The 26635-nt window shown below is 30.5% G+C and overlaps 1 protein-coding gene across 1 annotated transcript in view; it reads left to right on the top strand.

Moving 5' to 3' along the window:
• Window positions 1–2081: 2081 nt before the first annotated feature.
• The window catches only part of Smr (nuclear receptor corepressor smrter), a 79794-nt gene continuing 55240 nt past the window's right edge, over window positions 2082–26635 (top strand). Inside the window, exons 1-2 of the mRNA XM_086835308.1 lie at window positions 2082–2477; window positions 15757–16793. Of these exons, the coding sequence (XP_086691434.1) occupies window positions 16279–16793 (515 nt within the window). The 5' untranslated portion in view covers window positions 2082–2477; window positions 15757–16278. The remainder of the gene's footprint in view (window positions 2478–15756; window positions 16794–26635) is intronic.

The following is a 26635-nucleotide window of genomic DNA, read 5'->3' as shown; positions in this document are numbered from 1 at the left end:
AAAGTACTACAAAAAAAATTTGAAATAATAAAAACAATAAAAAATTATTTATTAAAATATATATATATATATATTTAATTCATTCAAAATTACATTATAAATGCAGTTACTTTTTTTTATAATTCAAAAACTGACTTCTCACAGTTTTAGATATTTTCTAATTTTATGTTTGGAATTTATATCAGATTTCCCTTAACTCTTAACAGTACAATGACAAAACGAGATGGCAAATCAATACACTTGACAAAAATAGCGGCAGCTTTTAAAGGTATTTTTGAGGGATATTCTCAGGTAACAAATTGCACGTGTGCGATTTAATTTTTCTTTTTTATTTTTTGTTTTTTGTTGGTCGATTTTAGGCCTGGCCTAGGCCGACGCTGGCCGTTGCCCTCTGCCCGCAAAGCCACCCACCCACCACTACCCACCTCTCTCACCCCCTCCACCCCTTCTCCCCCCTTTTGCAGTAAACCCACACTGCAATCCCCCTCCCTTCCCCTCCCTTTTTGCGTTGCCTGCGCGCTCGCTCTCTCAGCGATTTTCACTTTCACTGCAAATTGGCAAGCAGCGAAAAAAAAAAATAAGGAAAAACTGCAAAAAATATGATAAAGCTAAGGAAAAACAAAACAAGAAAAAGTGGGGGGAATTAGCTAATCAAAAAATATAAATAATACAAAAAGGAGGGTTGCAAAAAATTGCAAAGAACGAAGAAAATTCAACTTGATCTTTTGCTTAGTTTTCACAAAATTGGAATCTAAAGCTTCGCCGGAAATCTTAAACTAAACAATTCCTCAAAAGGCGCCCGTAATCTGAACTTAAGAAATGAAGTATCTTTTGTATAGAAAAAAGGGTATTAAAAACTATTATAAACATTTAGTTAAGTAGAAACTAAAGGCAGATAGAAGGAAAAAATTGTTTAAACAAAATATTAGTAGGAAATTCCAAGCAAATACGAGTGTTAATAAAAAAAAACCTTTTAAAAATTAATTTAAAATATTTAAAGCTATAAATGTATATAAAAATATAGTTACATCATTTACAAATAGATTTTTTGGGTGATTTAAAATTATTAACAAAATTACAAGTGAATGAGAGCATTGAGAAAAAATAAGAAATATAACAAATACAAATAAATAATAATAATAATAATATTGAGCAATATATAGTTTTATAGACTTTTTTCTAAATTCAAGGTTTATGTAGCTTTTGTTTATTATTTAATAAAATAATTGTTTTTTATAAAGACTCTTAAATTGATTAATGGCAAATTAAAGAAGTAATATTAACTTTAGTATATTTATAACATTTTTCCTAATATTCCAACTAATATTATGTTACTTTTCAAATATTATAATATATAATATATATAAAATATTATATTTCATAAATTTAATGTACACACATTATATTTATTTAATATATAGGTAGATTATTATTTATTTATACATTTTTTAGTCTAGGAAAAGGAAAATATATTAATTTTTACATTTAATTAATTTAATATTGATTTGAGGACACTATTTTCAATGCAATATATTTTTTTATTCCATTTATTATTATTTTTAATTATATTTAAAACAAAATAATAATAAAAAACTGATTTTATTTAAATAAGGGATAAGATTAAATGTATTAGATATATAAACATCATGTTAATCATTTTTTATATATTTAATAATTCTAATTTTATACCTAAATTAAATCAAATCGGTTCTTTTTTTAAAATACAATTCATAATATTTTAAATTGGAATATAATAAAAATTTGCATTGCAAATATGTTCATTAAATAAACATTAAATTAATTGAATATAAATTCGATCAATTTCTTCAGAATTAATAAATCAGCAATAGTTAATTTGTTTTCCTAAAATTCAATGAAAAATCCGTCTTAAAATGAAAAATAAATTTCATAATTTTGTTTGCACTTGACCAATCCAATTTGGACGCCACTGTGCGCAACGTAGAGTTCGACGCCAATAATGTTCGATGGGCGACGTCGAACCGACTAACGGGCGAACCGAACCGAACCGAACCTAGCGAGCGAACGAACATTGAAAGGCAAAGCAAAGGCGGAGGACGAGCAAACAAAACAACAGACGCTCGCTCTCGCTCTAGCTCTCAGTGCGGCTTAAATCAGATTCGTCAAATATTACGCCAGTTATTAAATATAATTCCGATAAATTCGGATCAATATTTTGCAATTAAATACATATATATTTGGAGGACTTGATAAAGGCAGACGGGGCAGGTATTAAACCACATTTACCCATACACTATTTCCAATTTTTTTTTTTATTGTGTTTCGTTTCGTGACGGGTTGTGTCTTAACATTTTGTTGGTTCGAAGTTGCCTCGGTCAACGTTGCCGTTCGTTCGCAGCCACTCTGCTGGCGTCTGTGTTCGCTGCCGTCATTGCGTTGCGTTTCGGCGTTGTCGTTGTCGTTGTCGAAATGGCTGCAAACGCAAACTAAAAACTCGGGTGTGTGCTGCGCGCAGAGCATGTCAACGAAACAAAAAAAAATAATAATAATAATAAAAAGAAAAGAAAATAAAAGAAATTGACAGCGTTTTGCGAATTTATTTATATACAAACGTATATATATATATATATATATATATATATATATGTGTTGTTAATATATATATATATAAGAAAATCCACGTAAAAGCGAAACGAACGGAGGTATTTTTTGTGCAACGCAAAATAGATAAAAATACAGCTATAAAATATATATATATATATATAACAGCAAATATGTATATATATATCTGTCAGTGCGTGCGTGTGTGTGTTTGTGCTGTCAAGCTAATCAACGAAAAAAAAAATTAAGAAAAATCCCCACAAAAGGCAAAAGAAAAAAGAAAATCAAATCAAATAAAGTATTAAAAATTGCGTCGCGACTTTTTTTTTTATAACATTTTACTCGCTCTCTCGCTTGTCTCCCTCTCTCTCTTTCGCTCTCCCTCGCTCTCTCTCTTTCTTTTAAAGTGTGTGTGTTCTAATTTTTTGTAGTTTTTTTTTTATTTTTTGTTAATTTTACCCCCTGTCGTTGGTATATGTGTGTGTAAACATAGTTGGTTTTTTTGCACACACATTCACAGAGAGAGAATTTGTTAAATAAAAAAAAAGGAAAAAGAAAAAGAAATAAACGAAACACTTTTTTTTTGGGCCAGACAACGCCCTGTGCTAAATAAAAAAGAATAATATATAATCAACCGTTATATGCTTCCCTTTTCGCCGTTATAAAATATATCTAAATCGATATATATATATATTTGTAAAGTTTATTATATTTTTTTATTGTTACCGCTTCGCTCAAGATTAAGAAAAATCAATAGAATTTCGCGAATTTTTGTGCCGAAAGAAAATGTCGACAAAATTAAAGCCAAGTTGAGAGGAAATACTATATATATATTTTTTTTTGCATGGATTCTTGTGGATTTTTTGCAACGCGGATTTATCTACAATTCATTTGCCAATTGGGTAAGTTTTATAGGAAAAAATGTGTAATATATATAATAATATATATAATATAGTTGAAATACTTAAATTTAATTTATTTGTGTGATTTATATTCTTAAAAAGGCAATATGCCTGGAAATATGGGTTTTCTTAATTATTTTAAAATTTATTTAATGCAGTTTTTGAAACTTTTCAAAACTTTCGGTTGTTTTCATAGTTCTGGAAGGAATTTTTAATATTTTTTAATGCCTTTTTGGTATGTTAATAAAATTTAAATATAAATTGTAAGCTTTTAAATCGATTTCTACTTCAATTTTAAAGGATTCGAGGAGTTTTGAAAAATTATTGAACTATTTTAATATAGAATTCGGGGATTGTAAATTGTTTTAAATGCCAATTAAAGCTTTATTTATTTATTAAAATATATTTATTTGCATTTGAAAGCGTTGAACTTTAAATAAATATAGGATATATGATCTTTAAATATGAATAAGTTATTGGTATTAGGTACTCAAAAATTTAATCAATTTAAAAGGGTATTTTGTAATCTGATGACTACATTTTTGGAATTATAAAGCTAAGAACTGCTTTTCAATTATATTTAACTTAAAGAATTTTTATTTTAAACCTTTTTCAATGTTCTACAAAATATAAAGCCTTAAATTTGAGTTTCAATTTGTTTCAAGACCATTCCAATACAATTTTTATACCCTATATTTTAGTCAGAAGCATAAAACTAAGTGAAGGAGTCATTTCCGACCCTATAAATCATATATATTCTTAATCAGCATCAATAGAAGAATCGATCTAGGCATCTACAAAAGAAAAAAAAATTTGAAAAATTGTTTCCAAAATTTTTGAGACGTTTTCTCATGTTAACATTTTTAAAAATCTACAAAAATTTAAATAGCTTAAAATTGTAATTTGAGTATGCAGATTTCGTAATCTATTAAAAACTAGGAAAGAACAGCTTTCCGATTTGAAATTAATGCTTTTTTGACTAAGTTATGCGTTTTTAAAACTTCGATTTATCGATAAAATTGTCATATAATAAAACGATAAATTTTGATCTGCTGTCTGTTGTATTCCGAAAAACCGTCGGTTAGTTAAAGTTTCCACATTTTCCAGCGAGCTCTACGTTTTAGTTTCGTATTTTCAAGATTATAATTTGAATTGGAAGAGAATATACTTAATTTATATATTGTGTTCCAACTGATAAAATTCCTATTGGAAACTGTATATTCTTAATTGCTTCAAGTATAATCTTTGTGATTTTTCGGGGTTTGGATTCACTTTTTATGGAACTCTTTTGAGTTTTCTCAATATACATTAAAATTCTTTATTTATTTTCCCAAGTTTATAACATTTTCTTTATAAGTTATAAGTTTTTTTTTGTACATTAATAAATCGGCCTGAAATCTGTTACATTTTGTAGAAAAACCCCATTATTTTCGAGGTTAAGAATCTCTTCTCTATGAAATCTTCTGATCTTTGTAGTCTCTTTTCTGATTTGATTTCATCAATTCTTCTTGTGACATGTGTTCGATATCTTCTTCTTCTTCAAAGTAAAACGTGTGGCGCCAAAAATATCAAGTTTTTTTTTATAGTTTATGTATTCTTTCTCCTTTTTTGTTGTTGTATATTTTGGTATCTCGCCTCGCTATATTTATTGTATATATTTCCATAGATTTGTGGCTTTATTTATTTATACCTTTCGTGGTCTGGCCTTTGGAGCGTTTTTAACCAACTTCTTTTCTACATTAGTGTTTATTCCTCTTTGATTCTTTTATAACTATTTCGATTCCGAACGCGATCTCGTCCGTTTTGGTTAATTAGCATATAAATATTATGCAAATATTACTGAGATGATGTTTCAACCAAAATTTCTTTTCTTTCTCGAAATGTGTGCTTGAAATGTGAATAGCTGCATACCATGTGATATATTTTATATACAATGTGGCCTCAGTTTCTTCTTTTTTTTTATTAAATATATGTGTATATATTTTTTTTCTTTTAAGCCGAACGTAGAATTTCTTGTTGAACCGGTTTCTTGTCTGCTTTTGCTGCTCACCATATTTTTTATTTGTTGCCATACACAAACACAGTCGCACACGAAAAACAAATAACAAATATATATATAAAACAAGAAAGGAAGATAGTTTCGGCACACCGAAGATTGTATACGCTTGCAGATTGAAATTTGATCACTAGGAATTAATACAATATAAATAATATTTATTTATGTTAGTTTAACATTCAAAGATTTGCATTTTCCTCTATTTTTAACGATCGTTTATATGGCAGCTATATGATATAGTAGTCCGATTTTCGTAAAATTTTACACAAAATTCTAGAATAATATAATAGGGCTATTTCTTAAATTTTATGAAAATCTGCTGAGAACTGAAAAAGTTATAGGTTTCTTAAAATTTTCCTATTGTTCCTATGGCAGCTATATATATGTATATATAGTCCACCGATTCGCCATGCTCCGATTTATATAGTAGTAAAATTTTATAGAAGAATAACTCCATAGTTTCATTGAAATAGTTTAAATTTGTTCCAAATCAAATCTCGCACATCTGTGCATATAATTCCCAACTGGTTCTAACCTCCCCGGAACGAAGTGACTGCTTCCGTCCACGTCTCAGATATGTGTTGTGTTACAAAAGTTGCAAGTCATTGTTTATTAGTGTTCAAAGTTAGTAAGTGATCAAACATACATACTTATTGATCATAGATACTTACTGATCATCGGTAATTACTGATCATAGTTACTTACTGTTCAGAGTTAATTACTGATTATAGTTACTTAGTGTTCAGAGTTACTTACTGCTCATAGTTAACTACTGATCATAGTTAATTACTGATCATAGTTACTGATCATAGATACTTACTGATCCTGTACATTTAACAATCGGTTTCTCTGGCAATTATATTATATAGTATTCCGATTTTCATAAAACTAAAAATGAAATTCTATAATACTAAAAGATAGGTATATACCTTATATGTTCACTGCGTTGCAAATTTCTGACTGAAATAACAATACCCTGGAAAGGGTATAAAAAGGAAGAAAAAATATACAATTCACATGGTATTTTCTTGCTGTCCTTTTTCTTATTTTTGTTTTTTGCGTTCATTTAAATGCAATCGCAATTCGCGCATATTGATTTTTCCTCTTCTCCAGAAAACGGAGGAAAACATAAAAATAAAAGGGGAAATGTTTGTAAAATAAAGAGAGAAATAAAAACAACAAGAAATTGAGAAAGATACGCAAGTAAAAAGTTCACGTTCGCCTGAAGTTTGGCAACGTTGTCTTTTTCTTTTTGATGATGAAGGAAACGAATAAAAGAAAGAAAGGAAATAGAAGAAAAATGTTTGGTAAAAAGTAAAAGAAACCAATACACTTTGGCATCAAAATAGGATTAAATAATATGGTTAATTAAAATAAAAGTAATATACATTTATTCTATAATGGAAGTTAAATTTTTGGAGATTCCTTTCCTAAATATTGAATATATTTGTATTGGAAATACAAAAAATAATAAATATTTATTATATAATTACTATTTCATATCAAGAATATAAAATATTCAAAGGTTAAGCCAATTTTCCTTAGCTAATTTAATTAAATTCATTTGATATTTCAATAATAAATTATTACTTTTGACATTTTGTTATTTTCAAATATGCTTTTTAACAACATTTACATTTTAACAAAATAAATATTGAAATTATGGAGAAATCTGTGGAAAATAGGGGAAAATTCCTCAGCTGGAAGGGGTAGAAACAAGAAACACTGTCACTTGACATTTTAATGGAATTTCCATGTTTCTTTCCAACAAAATAAATCTAGAAAAAATGGAAAATATATGCCATATGACACAACAAAAGGAAATATGAAACAAAGCTCAAAGAAGAACAATAAAGGCGCAAATAATGAATGAGCAAAAGTCAAAGTTGATATCAATATTTCTTATATTTTCCTTTTTCTTTTATTATTATTATTTCTGCGCCACATCGAATGTAGATCATTCCTCCCCTTGGTGTATTTCCTCTTTTTTTTCCTCTTTTTTTTTGTGTTTTTATTTGTATTTGTTCCATTTTGCAAACTTTGGAACATGTGAAAGTAATTTAAAAGCAAATTCCTTGCTCTTGTTCTTGTTCTTATCTCGCGCAACTTTCTTATCGCCTCCTTTTTTTTCATACCCGTCGCTGATTCTTCACTATCTCTCCGCCTTTCGAATGTTCTTGAACCTGAAGAAGAGGAAAAGAAACAAAAAAGAAAAGAAAATAACGGAGAAAACAGAGAAGAGGCTAAAAACCAAAAGGGAATCCGAAGTCTATATACCCTCTGCATTTAAAAATCCAATAACTAAGCCAAAAATCCATTAATTTTAATTCGGAAAGCTTTCCTAGGTTAGTTTTTATTAGGTTAAAAAAACTGCATACTCAATATAATATTTAAAACAATTTTAAATTTTGACAATTTTTGAAATTTGTAATTATGTAATAATCTCTTAAAAAACTTGGGAAATTTTTTGAAAATTTAGTTTTTCATCACAAATATCTAGATTGATTCTCCTTTTGATGCTGATCAAGAATATATATGATTTGTAGGGTCGGAAATGACTCCTTCACTTAGTTTTAAGCTTCTGAATAGAATTTAAATACCCTGGAAATGCTATAAAAAGGGTTACAAATTTGTTTTTCTGTGAATTTTAAAAAAATCAATATTTGTCTATATTTGCTGACATTCCTCGCTCTTCCCCCTTAGCATTTTTTAAGATTTAATAATAAAACTAATAGGTATTCAAATTAAATTAAAATTAAATTAAAGTCGAAATTTGTGTACTCTTCCCATCAATTTGCAATTCAATTAATTGCATTTAATTTAAAATTAATAAAGGTAATTGTCTTTTATTATTGATAATTTTAAAATGTAGAAAAAAATTATTATATTTATTCGTGTGTGTAAAAATCAAGAGGAAACTCAATAACAAATTATTCTTTTATTTATTTTTTTATAGATAATACCAATATATCGAATAGTTTCGCTTTAAAATGGTTTTTATAAAAATTGTAACAGCATTTGTGCTACTGTTCCCCTTCTTCAAAGAAGCTTCTATAATATAAAATGTTCTAAATAATACAAAAACTTAATTAAATGAAATATTAAAATTGTGAAACGTTGCCATTTAGTTGATGTTTTTTCCATAAAATTTCCACTTTTGCAGATTAAAGAGGGAACACATGTGCGACATATGCGTTGCACTAAACATTTTGCACTTTGCATTTTAAAAATTTTAAAATTGGAACTACATTTTGTTGTTGTTACATATGTACATATTTTTCTGGCTTATTTTCACTGTTTTTTTTTTTTTTTTTTTTTGTGTGTTTTGTAGGCAGATATTTTCGTGTACATACACAAAAATAAATTAAGAAAAATAACAAAAAATCGGTAACCTACGTACGGTAAATTGAGGTGGAAAACACGTTTTTCCCCCCTGTTGAAAAACAACTACAATAATAATAACTGATAAAGCAAATGCACGCAACACAAAAACAACACGCAGGCCTAAAAACTATGGGAAAATTATATAAAATTGATTTAATTTTATTTTAAAAACAAGAAAAAACAAATGAAAAAATAATACAAGTTATTTTTGCTTCACTTTTTTATAAGATTCAACTAAAACTAACTCTTATTTTCTCAAATTAAAAAAAAAAAAATGAAATATTTACTAAAGGAATAAAATAAATAAAATAAAGTACAAGTGAAAATGTAATTTAAAAATTTATATTTTTATAACAACCAAGAAAATAGCAAGTGACAGAAATACAAAAATTAATATATTTAATTTTTGCTAAAATTAAATATTATTTATTTATTATCTCCAAAGCGCAACCATTTTTATGCCCTCAACTGTTTTTTGCACGCACACGCACGCACACAAGCAAACGCATTTACAATGTGTGCACTAAATTAAAGCTCAAAAACGAAAAATCAATACTTTACTTTGCCAAAAACAAAAACAAAAAATAACAAAATAAATAAAAACCGAAAAGTGGAAAAAGTAGAAGATTAACAGGAGGAGGAGGAGGAATAGAAGAAAGAACATATAAATGGAAAAACAAGAGGAGCAGGAGGAGGAGGAAGAGGCAGAAGGCAGGCGGCGTTTATCTGAAATGAATTGCTTTCGGCCTACTCGTGATTTTTTTTCTTTATTTCTTTCTTTCTTTTTTTTTCCATTTCGTTTTCCGTCTCTGTACGTATTTCTGGCTTTTATCAAGCAACAACAAAGACTAAAAGCAAAGCCAACCACCCACACACACTGCCCTGTCTCTCTCTGTGTGTGTGTGTGTGAATAAAACAGTGAAAAAGCATGCGCTGCTATTTATACGAGCCCCACATGTGTGTGTGTGTGTGTGTGTGTGCTCCACAATTATTATTATTATTATGCCGCTGCTCTCCCCATCTCGCTCTTTCAGTCTCTTTACACGGTTTTCTTCTTCTTGTTTTCTTTAACTTTATTTTTTTTTTCGTACGTGTTTCACCTTGCGCGCCGTGTGTGTGCCGCTGCTGCGTTTTACTCGTTAGACTCGTTTTAACCCCTCTCCCCCCCCGTCATCATCATCATCATCATCCCATCGTCTTTATCATGCTCTGCGCCTTGTCCGCCGCTTCTACTCCTGGCCCTCTTCTTGTCTTTTCTCCCTCTATTCATCCTCTTGTGTGTTGTCTTCTCCTTTTGCTTCCACACGAGAGTCTCCTATCATTTTTCATGCACACACACACACACACACACACACACACAGTTGCCTTTTGTTGCTGCACTTTGTGGGGTTTGAAATTTGCGATGTTGCCGCTTTTCATACCGAAAATTAAGCTAAAAAGCTTAAAAGAAGGAAAACTTGATGGAAAATTTGCAATCATACAAAATATATGGTTAATTTCTAAACTCTAAAACTCTCTAAAAATAATAAATGCTAAAAACATGGTTTATTTGAAATAAACCACAAGCTCCTTAGTTTAAAAATTAAACATTTCATTAAGTATCTGTAAATTCTTGAAACTTGTTTTTATTATTTTTTTTTTATTTTCTGTTTAATCAAGGCCAAATTGAAAGCTTAAATTTGTTAATTTTGTTATTTTGACAATCGTGTGCACAGGTTTTTCTTTATTGTTATTAATTCCCGTGGTATCAGGTTTATTTTTTCATGAACAAATGCTTAAATTAGTGATTATCACAAAGCTAATTAATAAGCACGAAAAAAAAGAGTAATAAAACTGCTTTAGTATTTGCTTCTCGGAACATGCATTTTATTTATAACGTGTTTAGATTAAAAATTATTATATTGTATTATTTTTGGAATATCTATCAAATTTTGTATTATATTATTGTAAATAATTTACAATGTTCAATAGCGAAAAAGCACACAATGAGTGTAATTAATTAAATTAAATAAACATGAGCTCAGGAGGTTATTCAATTAAACTTTAACTACTTACTTGTAAACATTTAGCAATTCAGAATAAAATTGAATTAAAATAGTTTAACTTTTGCTAATTGATTTTTTATAGTTGGGCAATAGAAAATAATTGAGAAATAATTAAAAAGTGAACAATTTATGCATTTTCCTTATATTATAGGGTATTTTTTTCCGTATTTTTACTAGACCAAAAATTTGAATTATTATAAATTCCTAAACATTGATTTTCGCTAATAAAAAATATAACAAAAGCAAAGCTTTTTTTTTATAAGCGTTGCTTATAAAGTTCTTAAATTGCTTGAAAAAAAATTGCTGAAAACAGCGGGAAGAAAATAGCCCGAAAAAGAGTAAAGGCAAAAAAAAAAAATATGAAATAAAAGGCCGAACGAGGCAGCAGCAGAAGCAGACAACAAAAACATGATCGTCCTCACTCGCTCGCACTTGCTGAGTACGTTTCGGGCCATCGCTCGCCTTTGCCATCTACCTCTCTCTCTCCCTCTCTCTCTGTCGCTATCTCTGTCTTGCCTTCACTCTGGCACTGTGGGGAATTTTTGTGTGTTTTTTTTTTGGTTGGTGAGTTCGTCGTTTCGTTGCGACCGTCGCCTTGTCTGACGTTCCGACGTACCGTTGTTTGTCGTTTAGTCGCTTGGTCGCTTTGTTGTTCGATTCGTTTTATGACGTTGCGAGTTTTATGTCTGCGCGTCTGTTTGTGTGCGTCTGGTTTTAGTTGTGTGCATGTGTGTGTGTGTGTGTGTGAGGTATTCAGTTGCCAACGGCGCTGCCGCCTTGCACTTGTTGTTGCTGTTGCGTCACCCGCACTCTTTTACCTACACACACACACACACACACACATACACTAGGACAAGCGTTCCTGCGCACGATGTCTCTGGCTCCCCTGCACACACCCCACACACCGCCACCCACTGTAGCCGCTCCCCCCCCCCTTCCCCGGGCTCGTTCTCTCGTTATATTTGCCATGCCCGCCTACTGTTTGCTTTCGTGTACATTTTAAGTGTATGCCTGTATGCACAGTGGTGTTCGCAATTATAGCACCTGTCTAAATTGCAGTAATTTATGGGAAAAAAACTTAACTGACTGCAAATAAAGTGTGTCAAGGTTTCTAATTTAATATTATTTAAATGATTATTGATTAAAACTAAATAAATATGAAATAAAATAAAAATTTAAAATATTACTAACTATAATAATTATTACAATATTTACGCAATTATAGCACCTGTCTAAATTGCAGTAATTTATGTTTTGTCAAAGGGAAAAAAAGTTAACTGACTGCAAATAAAGTGTGTCAAGGTTTCTAATTTAATATTATTTAAATGATAATTGATAAAAAAAAAATAGATATGCATTTAGAAAAATAATATAATTATTATAATATATATAATATATATATAGATATGCATTAAAATAAAATTGTTTAGAAAAATAATATAATTATTATAATATTTACTTTGTAAATATATGTATTTGATAATGATTACTTCTTTTTGGCACCCACTGTGTGTTAACGTGGACCTGCTTTGCTGTTGCTGGCTGTATAAAAGTTCCCGCGTTTTGTTGTTGTTGCTGCTGTCGCTGCTGCTGCTGCCGCTGCTGCTGTGTTCTCCTTTTCTGTTTTTGCTCAACCTCAGCAGTGGCCTCTCCTCCTGTTCCATCTCTTTCATCCTCGAGCGTTTGCTTGTACACCTCCCCCCCTCCACCCTCCACCCCGTTTCACCTCTTCTTCTGCTTCTGCTTCTGCTTCTTCTTAGTCGTTGCTCCATTACTGCTTCGATGGGTCGTTTATTTGTTGTAGGTTGGAATCCCTTTCGCTCTCCACCGCCGGCTCTCAGTCGCTCTTCCGCTTGACTTGTGCGCAGAGCCCCCTTGTGTTGCGTGGTCTCTCTTTCACTCGCATGGTATCGCACTTACACGCCATCTGCCCCTCTCTGTCGCGCTCTCGCTCTTGAACATGTGCCTCGGCATCATTTTCGTCTTCTTCTTTGAGTTGCTGTTGTTGTTGTTGTTTTTTTTTTCGTTAAGCTATTACAGTACACTCTGTTACAGTGAGCGAAAAAGGGTTTACTATTTATTATGAAAAAAAAATAATATGGTATTTTTCTTTATTTACTTTTATTGGCTTTTAAAATTAGGGTTTAACATTTGTTTAACAGTGTTCAATGTATTTTTTATTATTATTATTATAATGCAGCTTTTTGCTAGTGTTTCTCTTTTTGGTTTCTTATTTTTTTTGTGTGTGTATGTGTCTTCTGTTTCTGTTATTTTGTTTTCTTATATGTAGTTTTTAAGCTTCCTTTTCATGCATTTTGTCGTCGACTGTGTTTGCTGCGTGTATGTGAGTGTGTGTGAGTGTGTGTGTGTTGTTATTTTTTTATATTAATTTGTTTGCACTGGGGCTGTTTTCAAGCTTTCTGCTTTTTGCCTTTTGCTTTTTGCCATGCTGCCTGCCTTTGGGTGAAAATTGGCAACGGCGCTACTTTAATCTTACGCGTGCTTAAGTTTTTTTTTTGTTTCTTTCCTTTTTGTCTTGCCTCTCACTCACACTTGTGGGAAGTTTGGCAACGTTGCCTTGTCTGCTTCTGTGTATTTTTATTGCTTTGCTTGCGACGCCTGGTTGATTTTTCATTTTTTTTTTTCTTCTTTTTTTGTTTCCCCCCTCCCCTGTGTGTGTGTGTGCTTTTCTTTTACCGCCGCTGCCGCACGCTCGGACTTTTATTTTACTTGGTTTTGCGGAATTTCTTGCTTAATTTTCGCAGCTTAAATTCAATTCAATTTTCGTTGTGCGCTCAATTTTCATGATAGTGTGAATTTTTGTTTAGTATTTATAGTAGAGTATTTAGTATTTCGTTTGGCATAAGATAAAAAAAAACATGTGGCCAAAAATACCGAAAATATACTGGGAGGTGGGAGCGAAAGAGATAGGAAGATGTAGCGACGTTGCCGGATTTCACAGCACATAGCAGCTGTTTCCATCTTCTCCTTTTCGTACGGTTCTCAAGTGTGCTTGTGTGTGTGTGTGTGTGTGTGTGTGTTTGATATCGAATGATAGATGAGTGGGCGAAAAATTATTGATGAGTTCTTCTTCATTATCATCGGACATCATCATTATCTTCCTCTTCTTATTCGCTTAAAGGGCTTTGAAAACTTAAAAATAAACTAGCCTTAAAATCAAGCTGTGACTCATTTTCAAGACATTTATTATTTATTAAATTCTAGAGTTATTTTTGTAATTTTTAACCTTTTTGGTATTAAAATATAATTACTTTATAACATCTTAAACATTATATTCACAAAACGTAGTTAAAAAATGTATGAGTAAATTTCCGGAATAATTAAACCTTTTTTTTTTCTTTCTTCAATTAAGAAAACAATTTAAAAAACTAAATTTTGTTGAATCATTCATTTTGCTGTGAATTTGAATTTCAATTGATTTCAGTAATTGCTTTTTATTTCAAAATAATTATGGGAATTGAATGAACTTTGTGTTTGGGATTTTTGATTGTTTATAAGACATCTAGGGGCTATGTTTTTTTTGTTTATTACTTATAGCACCTCTATTTATTTAAAGATTAAGGATTAATGTATTTGAACTTATTCATACTGTCATTGAAGGGAAAATAAAAATGTTAATTAAAAATATATTATCAATTTTAGACCAAGAAAAAATCTCTATTTAAAAATAATCGATATTTTTTGGCGACTATCGTGTTTGTAAAATATCACCAATTAAGTCAATTTCCATATAGGAAACTATAAAACCTAATATTAATATCAATTAATATTTTATACAATTTATTTTGAAGAAAAAGTTGACCCTTTGCTTTTGAAACATTAGAAATAAAAATCTAAAAATATCGATATGTTGAAAATGTTGCTTTTTCTTCACCTCTAGATAATTTATGGAATTGGCTTATATTATATATGTATTTTTGAAGGACTTTTTGGCCGTAAATACCTTAAGCTCCCTGTCGATAACCAAAAGTCAGTCGAGGCAATTCAATGACAGAAATATAATCGTAATCGTAATCGTAATCGTAATCGCTGGCAGACGATAATGCGATTGCGATAATGCGACTGCCTTTGGTTGCACTTCAAACTGAAACTGAAAACCGGTCTGGGGGGACTTTATCAACTGGAATATTTATGGCCATTATCGATTTTCTAATCATCTAACCTGCTATGCCTGCTATCGTTATTTGTTTCTCTCTCTCTCTCCCCCTCCCCAGCCCCTTATTTATTACTTTATTTTTAGCAATTCAACTAATCAAAGTGTTCTTTTCTCTTTCTGTCACTTTTTTTGCAGGTTGAAAATCGAACGAAAACACAACATCGGCGGAAAAGTTAACTTCTTTACTTGCTTCTCATCTATTACATTTAGTTGATTTTTTTTCCTCGTGTGTTTCTTGTGATAGAGCGAAAGAGAGAGCCGAGCGAGCGAGCGAGAAGGAGAGACTGACCAAATGCGTAATATAAAAAAAAGAAAAAAGAAATAGTGGTGTGCAAAGCTGTTAATTAATGGAAAAATTCGTAGTGTCGTGTTTTTCGGTGCGGTTCGGTTCGGTTCGGTTCGGTTTTTTAGGGGATTACAAATAAAATATATATATATATATAATTAATATATATAGAGAGAGAAAAAACGAAGAAAAACGCACAAAAACCAACTCTTAAATCTATATATATTTTTTGTATTTTTTGTTGTTGTGAAAAAGAATTGAAGGAAAACCAATCAATGTGTGTGTGTGTGTGTCTATATAATTGTCTTATATCCTTATCCTTACAGCAGTGTGTGTGTCTCTATGTGTTTGTGTGTGTAAATAGATTAAAAAAAAAAGAAATAATACAAATTGAAGAAAAGAAATATTCAATAATATTTATAAATATATATAAAAAAATAGCAAAAAGGAAAAATAATAATTAATACATCAAGAAGAAGTGCAAGCAACAAAAAAATAAAAAAATGCAGAGCCATTAAAAAAAGGGCTACAACAACAACAACAACTGTGCTGTTGTGGCAGCAACAGCCACATAATAATACCAGGAAATATATAATAATAAATAGTAATAAAAATAAAATACAACAAGTGACATACATAAAAGAAATTGATTTTTTTTTTGTTGTGTGTGCGGGGCATTTCTCCGGAGAGAATGTCGCAGTGCAATGCTGTTGGCGGCTACAGCAACAACAGCAGCAACAGCAGCAGCAGCAGCAGCAGCAGCAACAGCAGCAACACATTAATCAATTTTGAATCGATCTATTCTGGGCGCCAAAACAAGTGTTTAAGCCAAAAGAGTTCGGCATGAAATGGAAGCAGCTATACGCTCCACTTCAGTGCAGGTCGGTGCTCCGCCGCCCACAAACAACAGCAGCAGCAGCAGCAGCAACAGCAACAGCAACAGCAACAGCAACAGCAACAACAACAACAGTAGTAGCAGCAGCAGCAACAGCAGCAGCAGCAGTAGCAGTAACAACAACAACAACAACAACAGCAGCAGCAACAATAACACACCCAACGGTGCGCAGCAGCAGCATTTGCAGCAGCAACAGCAGCAGCAGCAGCAGCAGCGCGTTGCTAGCAGCAACCAGCAACAGTTGCAGCAGCAGCAGCAGCAGCAGCATGATAATGGACCAACGTCCCATCATTTGCATCAATCATCAGTCTCTAATCAGCAAAGTAAAACAACGCAACAGCAGCAGCACCAGCAACAGCAGCAGCAGCAGCAGCAGCAGCAGCAGCAACACCAAAAGCAGCAGCAGCAGGCCGCCAACATGTCCGCGTATCAGCAACGCCTGCCATCAGGTGCATCATCGATTCACAGGTGAGTTTTTGTTTTTTGCTCAACTCTTAATTCAAGTAATTTAAGATACCGCAAATCGGTAAAACGGAAAATCGAATTTTCCCACAAACAAATTTCCGCCGCAAAGCTCATTTCCTGTATAAGGAAAAAGTGCAAAGCAAAAAAAAAGTAAAGGAAAACTTAAAGAAAAGTTAAAGAAAAGAAAATGCATAGAAGAAATCAGCTCAGTCAGACTTAAGGAAAAGTAGTAGAAGTCGAAAAAGAAATTAGTGAAACATTAGGTTATATTTAAGTTTTTAATATATTTATTTGAACTATATTTAGTTGGGGAAATGCTTAAAAAAAATCAAATATATAGAAGATATATAGTAAGACTTGCTTGGGATTTAAAATCGTATTAAAAGAAAGTCTAACAAGAAGGAAAAACTAACTTTGGGTAGTCGAAGCTTATATACCCTTTGCAGTTTGCTTTAGAAATTTGGGTTCCAAATGGAAATCGATCATCAGTTATCGATTATTTGATTCGATATTTATTGATATTTTTCTATGACAATTTTTGTCGAAAAATCAATGTTTAAAAATCTCATAACAAGGCCAAAAATGCATTAATTTAAATTCGGAAAGCTGCTCTATGTTAGTTTTTATTAGGTTAATAAATCTGCATACTTAATTTAACGATTTACAAATTTAAAATTTTTTCCAAAATTTTTGACAAGTTTTATGGATTAATCCCTTGTAAAATTTTGAAAAATGTATTTTTCTCCTTAAGATGCCTAGATCGATTCGGATGTTGATGCTGATCAAGAATATATATGATTTATAGGGTCGGAAATGATTCCTTCACTTAGTTTCAAGTTTCCAACTAAAATTAAAATACCCTAAAAAAGGGTTTAAAAAAAAACTATATTGATAAACTCAATTAAATAAAAAACGGAGTTATTTAGAACCCAAATTTTGTGTAAATAATAGTAAAAAAATAATGTAAACTGATGAATCATTTTTAATCATATTCGTATTCAGTTAAAATGAAAATAAAATAATATTCTCCATTTATTCTTTGAGAACTTCTTTGAAATACTCTTTCCCTTTAGTAATTTCTTTAGAAAATTCATTTCAAATATTTAATTCAAATTTAACCAGGTGGCAATAATTAAAAATGGCATTTTGCTTTCAGCATATTGTATTTGGTAATTTAAATCAAATAAAGTATATATATATATTTTCCTATACTTTCGAACAAACTGTCAAAAAATATATATTTTTTTGGACATGTAATTTTAATAATTGTGAATTAAAATCAAGAATTATTTGAATTTATTATTATTCCACCTGTCAGTTGAACTCGAGATTGACTGTCAATATTGCTTACAATAAATACGATAATAAAAAAAGGTTTCGCAAATTGCATTTATTTGCATTGAGGTGGAAGGAAAAAGTGAAATGATTTCCTGGGCAGTCAGTTGGAATTGTTTTCCTTTTTTTTTCATAACATAATTTTCCCTTGCGGCCTTTTGTCAGTATTTTTCTTTAATTATATATATTTTTTTTGATATAGAAATTCGAGTTTAAATCAGAATTATTAGTTAGGATTTCATTTTCCTTTTGACTTCCTTTGTTTTCATCTTTATTTTATGTCTTAAATTTGCTCTATAATTGGTTGAACATTTTATTTTTTGTGCCTTAAACTTGCTTTATTTACAATTGGTTTAAATTGTTTTTTATTGATCTCATTTGTCCAATTTGCAGCTCTTCATCTTTATTATAGTTTTCAGTAATACGAGCTATTAGTTATTCTTTGCCCGACTTTCGAGTATTATTTTTCTCTGGAAAATCATTTTCTTCTAGATATTTTTATATATATAAACAGATGAAAGAGCTAAAGTATTGACTTACATTTTCTTGCAAATTTGTATTAGTTTTCCTTGAACAATTTTAGCTATAGCTCCCCTGCTACATTTTTCATACAATTTTCCTCTAATTGGTTACGGCTTTTCCTTGGGCTTTATTTTTCTTCAATCAATTATATGGTTTTCCTCCTGTCCCTATCTTCCTAATATATATATATTTTCCTTTTTTTTGCTGTGTAGGTTTCGTATCATTTTCCCGCGAATTGCACTTTTCCTTTGCCATCCTTGTGCGCAGCAGAATAATGAAAGGAAGATGAAAATAATGTTGCTGCCAGGGTATTAGTTTTCCCTATTTTCCTTCGCTGGAAAAAAATATAATTTCCATGCAGGGTTTATTTATTTATTTATTTTTTTTTGCTTCTCTGTGTGGGCTTGGGATTTTCCATGAAGGAGGTAAACATTAATAATGAAAATATTTATGTATTTTTAGTGAGCACTTGAAAAAAAGAGAGAACCTGAACCCACCCTGCTGTCAAGGATAGTTATTTTCCTAATGAGGGGATTACTTATTTGTTATTATTATTATCATATATTGCAGCGCTCTTCAATGCTCAGAAAATGCAATTTAAGCCACTCAGATTTCCTTTATCAGTCGCCGCGGCATTTTGCAATTAAAATTCTCGGAAACTCAGTCAGTTGAGATTAGATTTCTTTCTCTGTGATGGAAATAAACCTGAAAAAATAGGGGGGTTTTATATTAATGCTTCTTGAGTGGGAAGTTGAAGGTGACGCCACTTGAAAATATATAAAGAATACTCAAGATTCCTTCAAGATTGATTTCTTGTTAATAAAACTGTTTCATTCTCAGAACCTTTTAGACTGACCTTGACTTGTTTCAATGCCACTGGTTACAGATTACTTAAATTAAGCTGAAACCAGTTTCCATTTTCAATGTTATGCTAATGCTCTTCTTCTATTGTCTCTGATAATATTAAGTTCCATAAACTTTATTTATTTATGACTTTAATAAGCCCCTCCGAACTTTGGAGAGAAACTATTATGTATTCATGTCTAACATTTATTATTCATTTGAATTTTAATGAAAGGAAATGTTTGAAATTGTTTGCTTGGAAATATTTAAGATTTTCCAATCAGTTTTAAAGAGTATATAGATTTATTTTTTTTTACATTTGAATATTAGAGAGGTTTTATAAATATGTTTCAGATACGAGTAGTAACAGTTTATTTACTAAAAATACAGTTTTCGCTGGCAATTACTATTGAAACCCTGTTTCATTCCTTTTGTTCCTAATTCCATTCAACTATTTACTGTTCTATTCCGCTGTTCGCTGGTTTATTCAGCTTATCGCTGTTCCATTCTTTTAGTTCAGCGGTATCTCAGTATCTTTTGGATATTCTCTGTTTCATTTTCAGTAGTTCTGTGTTCCATTCAGCTATTCTCTGTTCCATATTCACCTGTTTTTTGTTCTGGTCAACTCTTATCTGTTGTTCTTAACTGTTTCCCGTTCCATTTAAAGGTTTTCTGTTTCATTCAGCTGTTCCTCCGTCTTTTAGTAGATGTTCAATGTTTCCTTTTTGAGTTATTTTTGTTCCATTTCACGTTTCTTTGTCCCATTTCCACTTGGTTTTTGTTCTAGTCAGCTGTTTTTACGCCAAGTTTAACTGTCTCCGCTTTCAACTCAGCTGTTTTTCATTCCATTTAGCATTTCATTGTTCCATTCAGCTGTTTCACCAGAAAAACACTTGCAATTCATAGAAATTAAACACATTCCACCTCCTCCTTTGGCATATTTCCGCATTTATTTCGTTTTCTCTTGTTGTTTTTCTTTTTTGATGAGTCGGGGGAAACCTTCAAAGCGAAATATCGCTTACCAGCATTTTTGCATTTGAATTGATTTCATAATTTGCATTCAACGCCAGTTGGTAGGTAATGAGTCATTGCAAAAATAGAAAAATGATGGAAGGAAAGGGGCGAAGAGGCGTTGAAATAGAGCCATAAAAAAGTCCGGAAAACGTAGCAAATGAAAATAAAAAAACAAACACACAGATGACGTTATAATAATGATAATAATGAGGTTCAAGTTGTGGCTTTGCTAAGTGGAAGCAGTCAAAGGAAAATCACTTGAAAATACAAAGGATTGGAAGAGGAGGGGGGGGGGGGAAGCTGATGAGTGAAAAAAGGAAACTAAAAATAATTATATGTAATTTAACACCATTGACCTGCCACAATGACGATTACAACTGTGTAAGAAGAGAGAGAGAGAGAGAGTGAAGGAAATAAAAGGAAATCCATCCATCCATCCTTTTTTTCCCCCATTTTATACAATTTTCAACCATTTTCTTTCTTTTTTTTTCGACCATCTTAAATGACATCAATTAAGAGTAGAAGAAATGTTCCAAATTGTAAACGAAAAAACCCATTTTTAAAGTTATCTAAGGGATATAAAAAATACATCAAAGTTCTGTTTAATCTTTCTTGTTTTTTCTTCTTTTTTTTCTTTGTCGTGTTTGCCAAATTAGAACGCAATTTAAAGTTGTTGGTTTTTGTGTTTTTGTATACATTTTCTTGCGGAAAAAGTTTCAGTGATTGATGTCATTTGGTATAGAGATAAAAAACTGTTGTTTGCCAAAGAGATTAGCACAAGATAATACAAATTAAAACTAAAAAATTACAAAAAAAAACCCCGGAAGATCTAGATAAAAAATAAGCCCCAAAAAGGTCTTTAAAATATTATACATATATATTATATATATTCAAATAAAGATAAATAGGGAAAATTAAAACAAATAACTAAAAACATGATGTAATCATGGTTTAAATGCAGATCGAAAAGGTATAATTAAGATTGTTGGAATACTGATATAATTAAAAAGAACTATATATAGGGTATCTTTTCTATTGAAACTATTCCATTCATATATCAAAAAAACTACAAATTTCAATCCCAAAGGGTAGGTAGAAATTGAAACAAAAATATAACCACAAAATTCAAATGTTAAGGGAAGAAAATTCATCTGTTAATCGACTTTTAATGGCACTCTCTCACCCCCATAGATACATTTCCACCCGGTTTTCCTTCTGTGCAAGCCACAGTTTAGTTCCAGATCTCAGATATTTATGCTCGACTTGTACTGAAATTGAAATCAAAATTGAAATGGAAATGGAAACACACACAACACACATATACTACTACACTCTCCTAATGGCAATTTAACTTCATTAGAATGTCATGAGAGTCCAGAATCTGTTCCCTTTTGTGTTGTTTGTCTTTTCCGCAGGAAAAAAAAGAAAAGAAAGAAAGAAGGAAAAATACGAACTGTAAATGGGAGGGAAAAGAAAGCCAAGCCAAGGCAACAAAACTGTAAAGAAAAGCAAGTAAAACGATAAAAAGCTTCTTTGCTGGTTCTTCTTTTCTTTTCTCTTCTGTTTTTTGGGGGGACTTTATCACATTTTTCTCTGGAAAACTCTTACTCTCTCTCTGTAAACTACATACAACCGCACTAATGGGTATTAGTTTTCTCTTATTCTACTCTCTTTTGTATTCTTTGGGCTTTAAATCAATTCAGAGTTAAGTTATCGCATTTTATCGGTGAAGTTATCGAATGTAATCGTTGCTAATTGAGTTGGAAAAGAGCTTGTAATGTAAGCTTTTCATTTCAAAGCTGCTTTACGGGTTTTTATTAAACCATTTATTGAATTTAATCATTGCTAATTATGTTTGAAAAGTAGTTATATTGTGAGTTTTTATGGATTAATAACCTAGTTCTTTTAAATTTGATTTCTTTTCAATTTTAATTTTACATGTTTTAAGGAAAGTTATTGGAATTTGTCAAGGAAAATGTATATTTAATTATATTTCGATACATTTAACGATTAACTATATAAATTATCTTTTTCTCATCATTTATTGTCCGCATTTTGTATAGTTCAGGTTCTTTTTTTACAATCAATGATTTTATTTTGTTCTCGTTTCGTGTATCGTTTAAATATTTATCGTTTTGTTTTATTTATCGTTCTGTTCTATTTATCTGTTAGTTTGATTTATCGTTTTATTTTGTTAATCATTAAGTTATATTTATCTTTCACTTGTATTTCTCGTTTAGTTTTATTTGTCTTCTAGCTTTTATTTAATGTTATGTTTTATTTATCGTTTAGTTTATTAATCGTTTCGTTTTATTTATCGTTCTGTTTTATTTATCTGTTGTGATTTATCGTTTTATTTTGTTAACCATTTAGTTATATTAATTTTTCATTTTTATTTATCGTTGAGTTTTATTTGTCTTCGAGCTTTTATTTATTGTTATCGTTTTATTTATCGTTTAGTTTATTAATCGTTCCGTTTTATTTATCGTTCTATTTTATTTATCTGTCGTTTCGTTTTATTTTTCTCTTAGTTTTATTTCTTGTTTAGTTTGTTTTATCGTTTAGTTGTAGTTTTCTTTTGGTGTTATTTTTCTTTCAGTTTTATTTATCTTTTAGTTTTATTTGTCTTTCAACTGTTATTTTACCTTTTTGTTTGTTGTATTTATCGTGTTGAATTTATCGTGTTGCATTTATCGTGTTGCATTTATCGTGTTGCATTTATCGTGTTGCATTTATCGTTTTGTTCATTAATCGTTTAGTTTTATTTATCGTTTTTGCTTTTCCCTTCTCTATCTAATATTTGTGTGCAAAAAATGTCAACAGTTTTTGTTTCATTCACAAGGGGGCAAGCACTCACTCACACACACACACACACACACACACACACAACTACATATAAACATCACATTTTTAATCGCTTTTTCGAACGGTCAAGGTTGCAAAATATTTAATGAGTCAAACGCGACGACGCCCGCTATCAGCTGGCAGCACGCTGTCGACGCTGGCAGAGCAGCGGCAGAGTGAGCAGCGCTGCTTTTTGCTTGTTTGCTTTTTTTTTTTTGTTGTATTTGTATTTTTTTGTATTTTGTTTATCGACCCGGCACTTTGCACTCACACATACATATAGGGTTGTGTGTGTGTGTGTGTGTGTCATTGATGTTTTTGTTGTTGTTGTTATGGTTTTGCTTGTCAGTCATTTGTCGATATTATAGTATGGCCCTCTCCCTTTTTTATTATTATTTTTTTGTTGCCTTGTCTATATTATATTTTTCCGCCAACTTTTCTGATTTTTCCATTCCGTCGTTTCTACTTTGCGTGTGTTTTTTTTTTCGTGTGCCATTTTTAACCCATGATTGCGCTTTGACTAAAGGGAAATGCTATTTATAGAGCTCAAATTGTATTAAATTGTAATAAACCTTAAGTGTATTTATGAAATCTATATATATTTAATAATGATTTTGTTTTATTTTTCGATTATTTTATTTATTTATCGGTTTATATATCGAATATATAAAATCTGTCACATTTATAGTTCATTTAAAAATTAATTTACTTCATTTTTCGATTATTTAATTTATTTATCGGTATATATATCGAATTTAATAGAGAAAATTGGATTTGGAACATGGTGGTATAATGTGTTCATAGATTTTTATTATTTTTTTATTTATTTTATTTTTATTTTTATTTTTTATTATTTATTTTGTTATTTATTTAGTTGCAAACATTTTCACAATAAAATTATTACCGATTAGTGCAGCTTTTTGAATTTAATCGATAGAAACTAAGTTTAAAATTCTTGAAAACATAAATAAAATACTTTTTGATGTGGTTTTTAATAAAGTATTATTTGAATAGAAATTAGAGTAAAGAAAATAAAATATTTTAATACACTTTTTCGGGTCAGAAGCTTAAAACTAAGTGAAATAGTCATTTTCGACCCTATAAATCAGATATATTCTTGATCAGCATTAACAGCCCACTCAATCTAGCTATATCAGGGAGGTTTTTTAAATTTTTTTTTCATAATTTTATATTATTATTATTATTTTTTTTTAATTTGATAAAAATTCGATTTCTTTTTTCAATTTTAAATAAATTATGCAGATTTATAAAGCTAATAAAAAATAGCATAAGACATTTTCCGTTTCAAAATGAATCCATTTTTGGCTTAGTTATGCGTTTCTAAAAATTTGATTTATTGAAAATATTGCCATATAGAAATATATAGATCCATACTAAAAATACGAATATTTTAACCTTGGTTATGATAAATTTCCAATACGATCCTATATTTCAATAGCTAACTGCAAGAGTATATAAGCTTCGGCTTCCCCAAGTTAAGTTTCCTTTCTTATTTGTTAATACTTTGCTTCCAAATCCATCTAAAGCTTCAGTTTATTGAACAACAACACCAACAAGCTCCAATTAAAAATGATTACTGCTTTTGATATTGATAATTACACACCATGCGTTATTTTAATTTACAAAAAAAAAAAAAGAACAAGAAGAATGTTTACATTTATATAAGGGCCTAAGAAAATACAAGATACAAATACTGGTACTCTGTTTCAGTTAAGTTTATTTACTTATGCACATTCGATACTGTGGGGGGAGCAAATAAATAATGGAAAAGTCATAGCCAAGGCAGAGATACAAATGTATCTGCATTAGGTATCTGTATCTGCTAGTCTTTGTGTGTATCTGGTAGCTTGAGGAGGAGGGAGGCCTTTTGTTATCGAATATGCAGCTATAAAAATAAACAAAGAAACGCCATCCCATCGACTTTAAAATTCATTCAAAGAAACAAAAAAGTTTTCGCCCATTTTCAGTTGTTAGTTTTTCTCTCTTTTTGTATTTCTGTGTTCTGTTTTTTTTTTTTTTTGTGTTTCTCTTAGCCGCCAACTATTTCGTTAGTTTGTAACTTTTAGCGAAAAGTTTTGGATTTCTATTTTGAATATTTCAAGAAGTGGGCGGAATGGTTGAAGTTTTTCTTTTTGCTGCAGAAGTTTTTGGGCGAATTTGGGGGAAGGAATTGGAAGAAGGTTGATTGGGAATTGGGGTTTGAGAACTGTATTTATTTTTTGGGGGGAATTGTAAATCAATTTGAACTTCGCCTTGATGGAAAGTTTTTCGATCGATTAATTTTACTCTACCAAAAAGTACTTTTTAAATTTATTTCCCATATGCTTTTTAGCAATTGACTTGCGGGGATAATCTTTTAAGCCCGCGACCTTAAAAATGATTTTCCTTAAACCAATCACATTTCTATATATCAAATTACACAATATACTTTAACAGTGAACATAATTTGTTATAACATTCGATTGCAAAAGACTTTCAATCAAGTTTTTCGAAAGGAAAATGAACACGAGCCTATTAATTATTTAGAGCGCACAATAAACTACTTTGTGTTTAATTTGCTCTTTAAATCATTAATTAATTTACTGGGGAGCGTCAAATGTTTTGAAGTCTGTTTTTATTTGTCTTTTACAACTTCAAATTCAACAAATATTTATTGGTAAATATTCTACAATATTTACAGAGCATATAAATACCTTCTTCTTATTTGGTTTTGGAATTTTGATAGGATATATGATTGCTTAGCTTCTCTTACATCTTTCGATTATTTATTAAAATTATCAATAGCTGTTTTATAATATATCTGAAACTGTTTTAACTTGCTTTAATTGGTAATTAAGCAAGGCATTGGAAATATTCCATATAAGATTCTTTGATAACTTATCGAAATATTCAAATAGAGCTTAGTTATTTATCGATGCTTTTCTCCTACTATCTCCAAAACCATTTTTATCGAAATTATCGATAGGTTTTTATCATTATATCGAAGCTCTTTGTACTTGGCATTGGCATATGGGTAATATATATAAATAAATCCAACTTATGACCTATCCCAATAATAAATCGCATTGGGGAAGTGCAGTTTGCAGACGCGACCCGCCAGGGGGCGCCAACCGAAACGAGAGGAAAAGGCAAAAAACGCAAAAAAAAAAAAAAGAAAACCTACACACACACAGATAAAAAAATGCCAATAAAATGCACATACGTAATGAAATATAATTAAAGAAAACGGAAAAAAGCAGGCAAACACGACAAAAATAAAATAAAGC

This window comes from Drosophila serrata, unplaced genomic scaffold (genome assembly GCF_035046125.1).
Source record: "Drosophila serrata isolate PLE 108 unplaced genomic scaffold, ASM3504612v1 contig_276, whole genome shotgun sequence".
Classification (NCBI taxonomy): domain Eukaryota; kingdom Metazoa; phylum Arthropoda; class Insecta; order Diptera; family Drosophilidae; genus Drosophila; species Drosophila serrata.
Note: the sequence above shows the minus strand (reverse complement) of the source record. Positions and strands in the feature narration are given on the sequence as shown.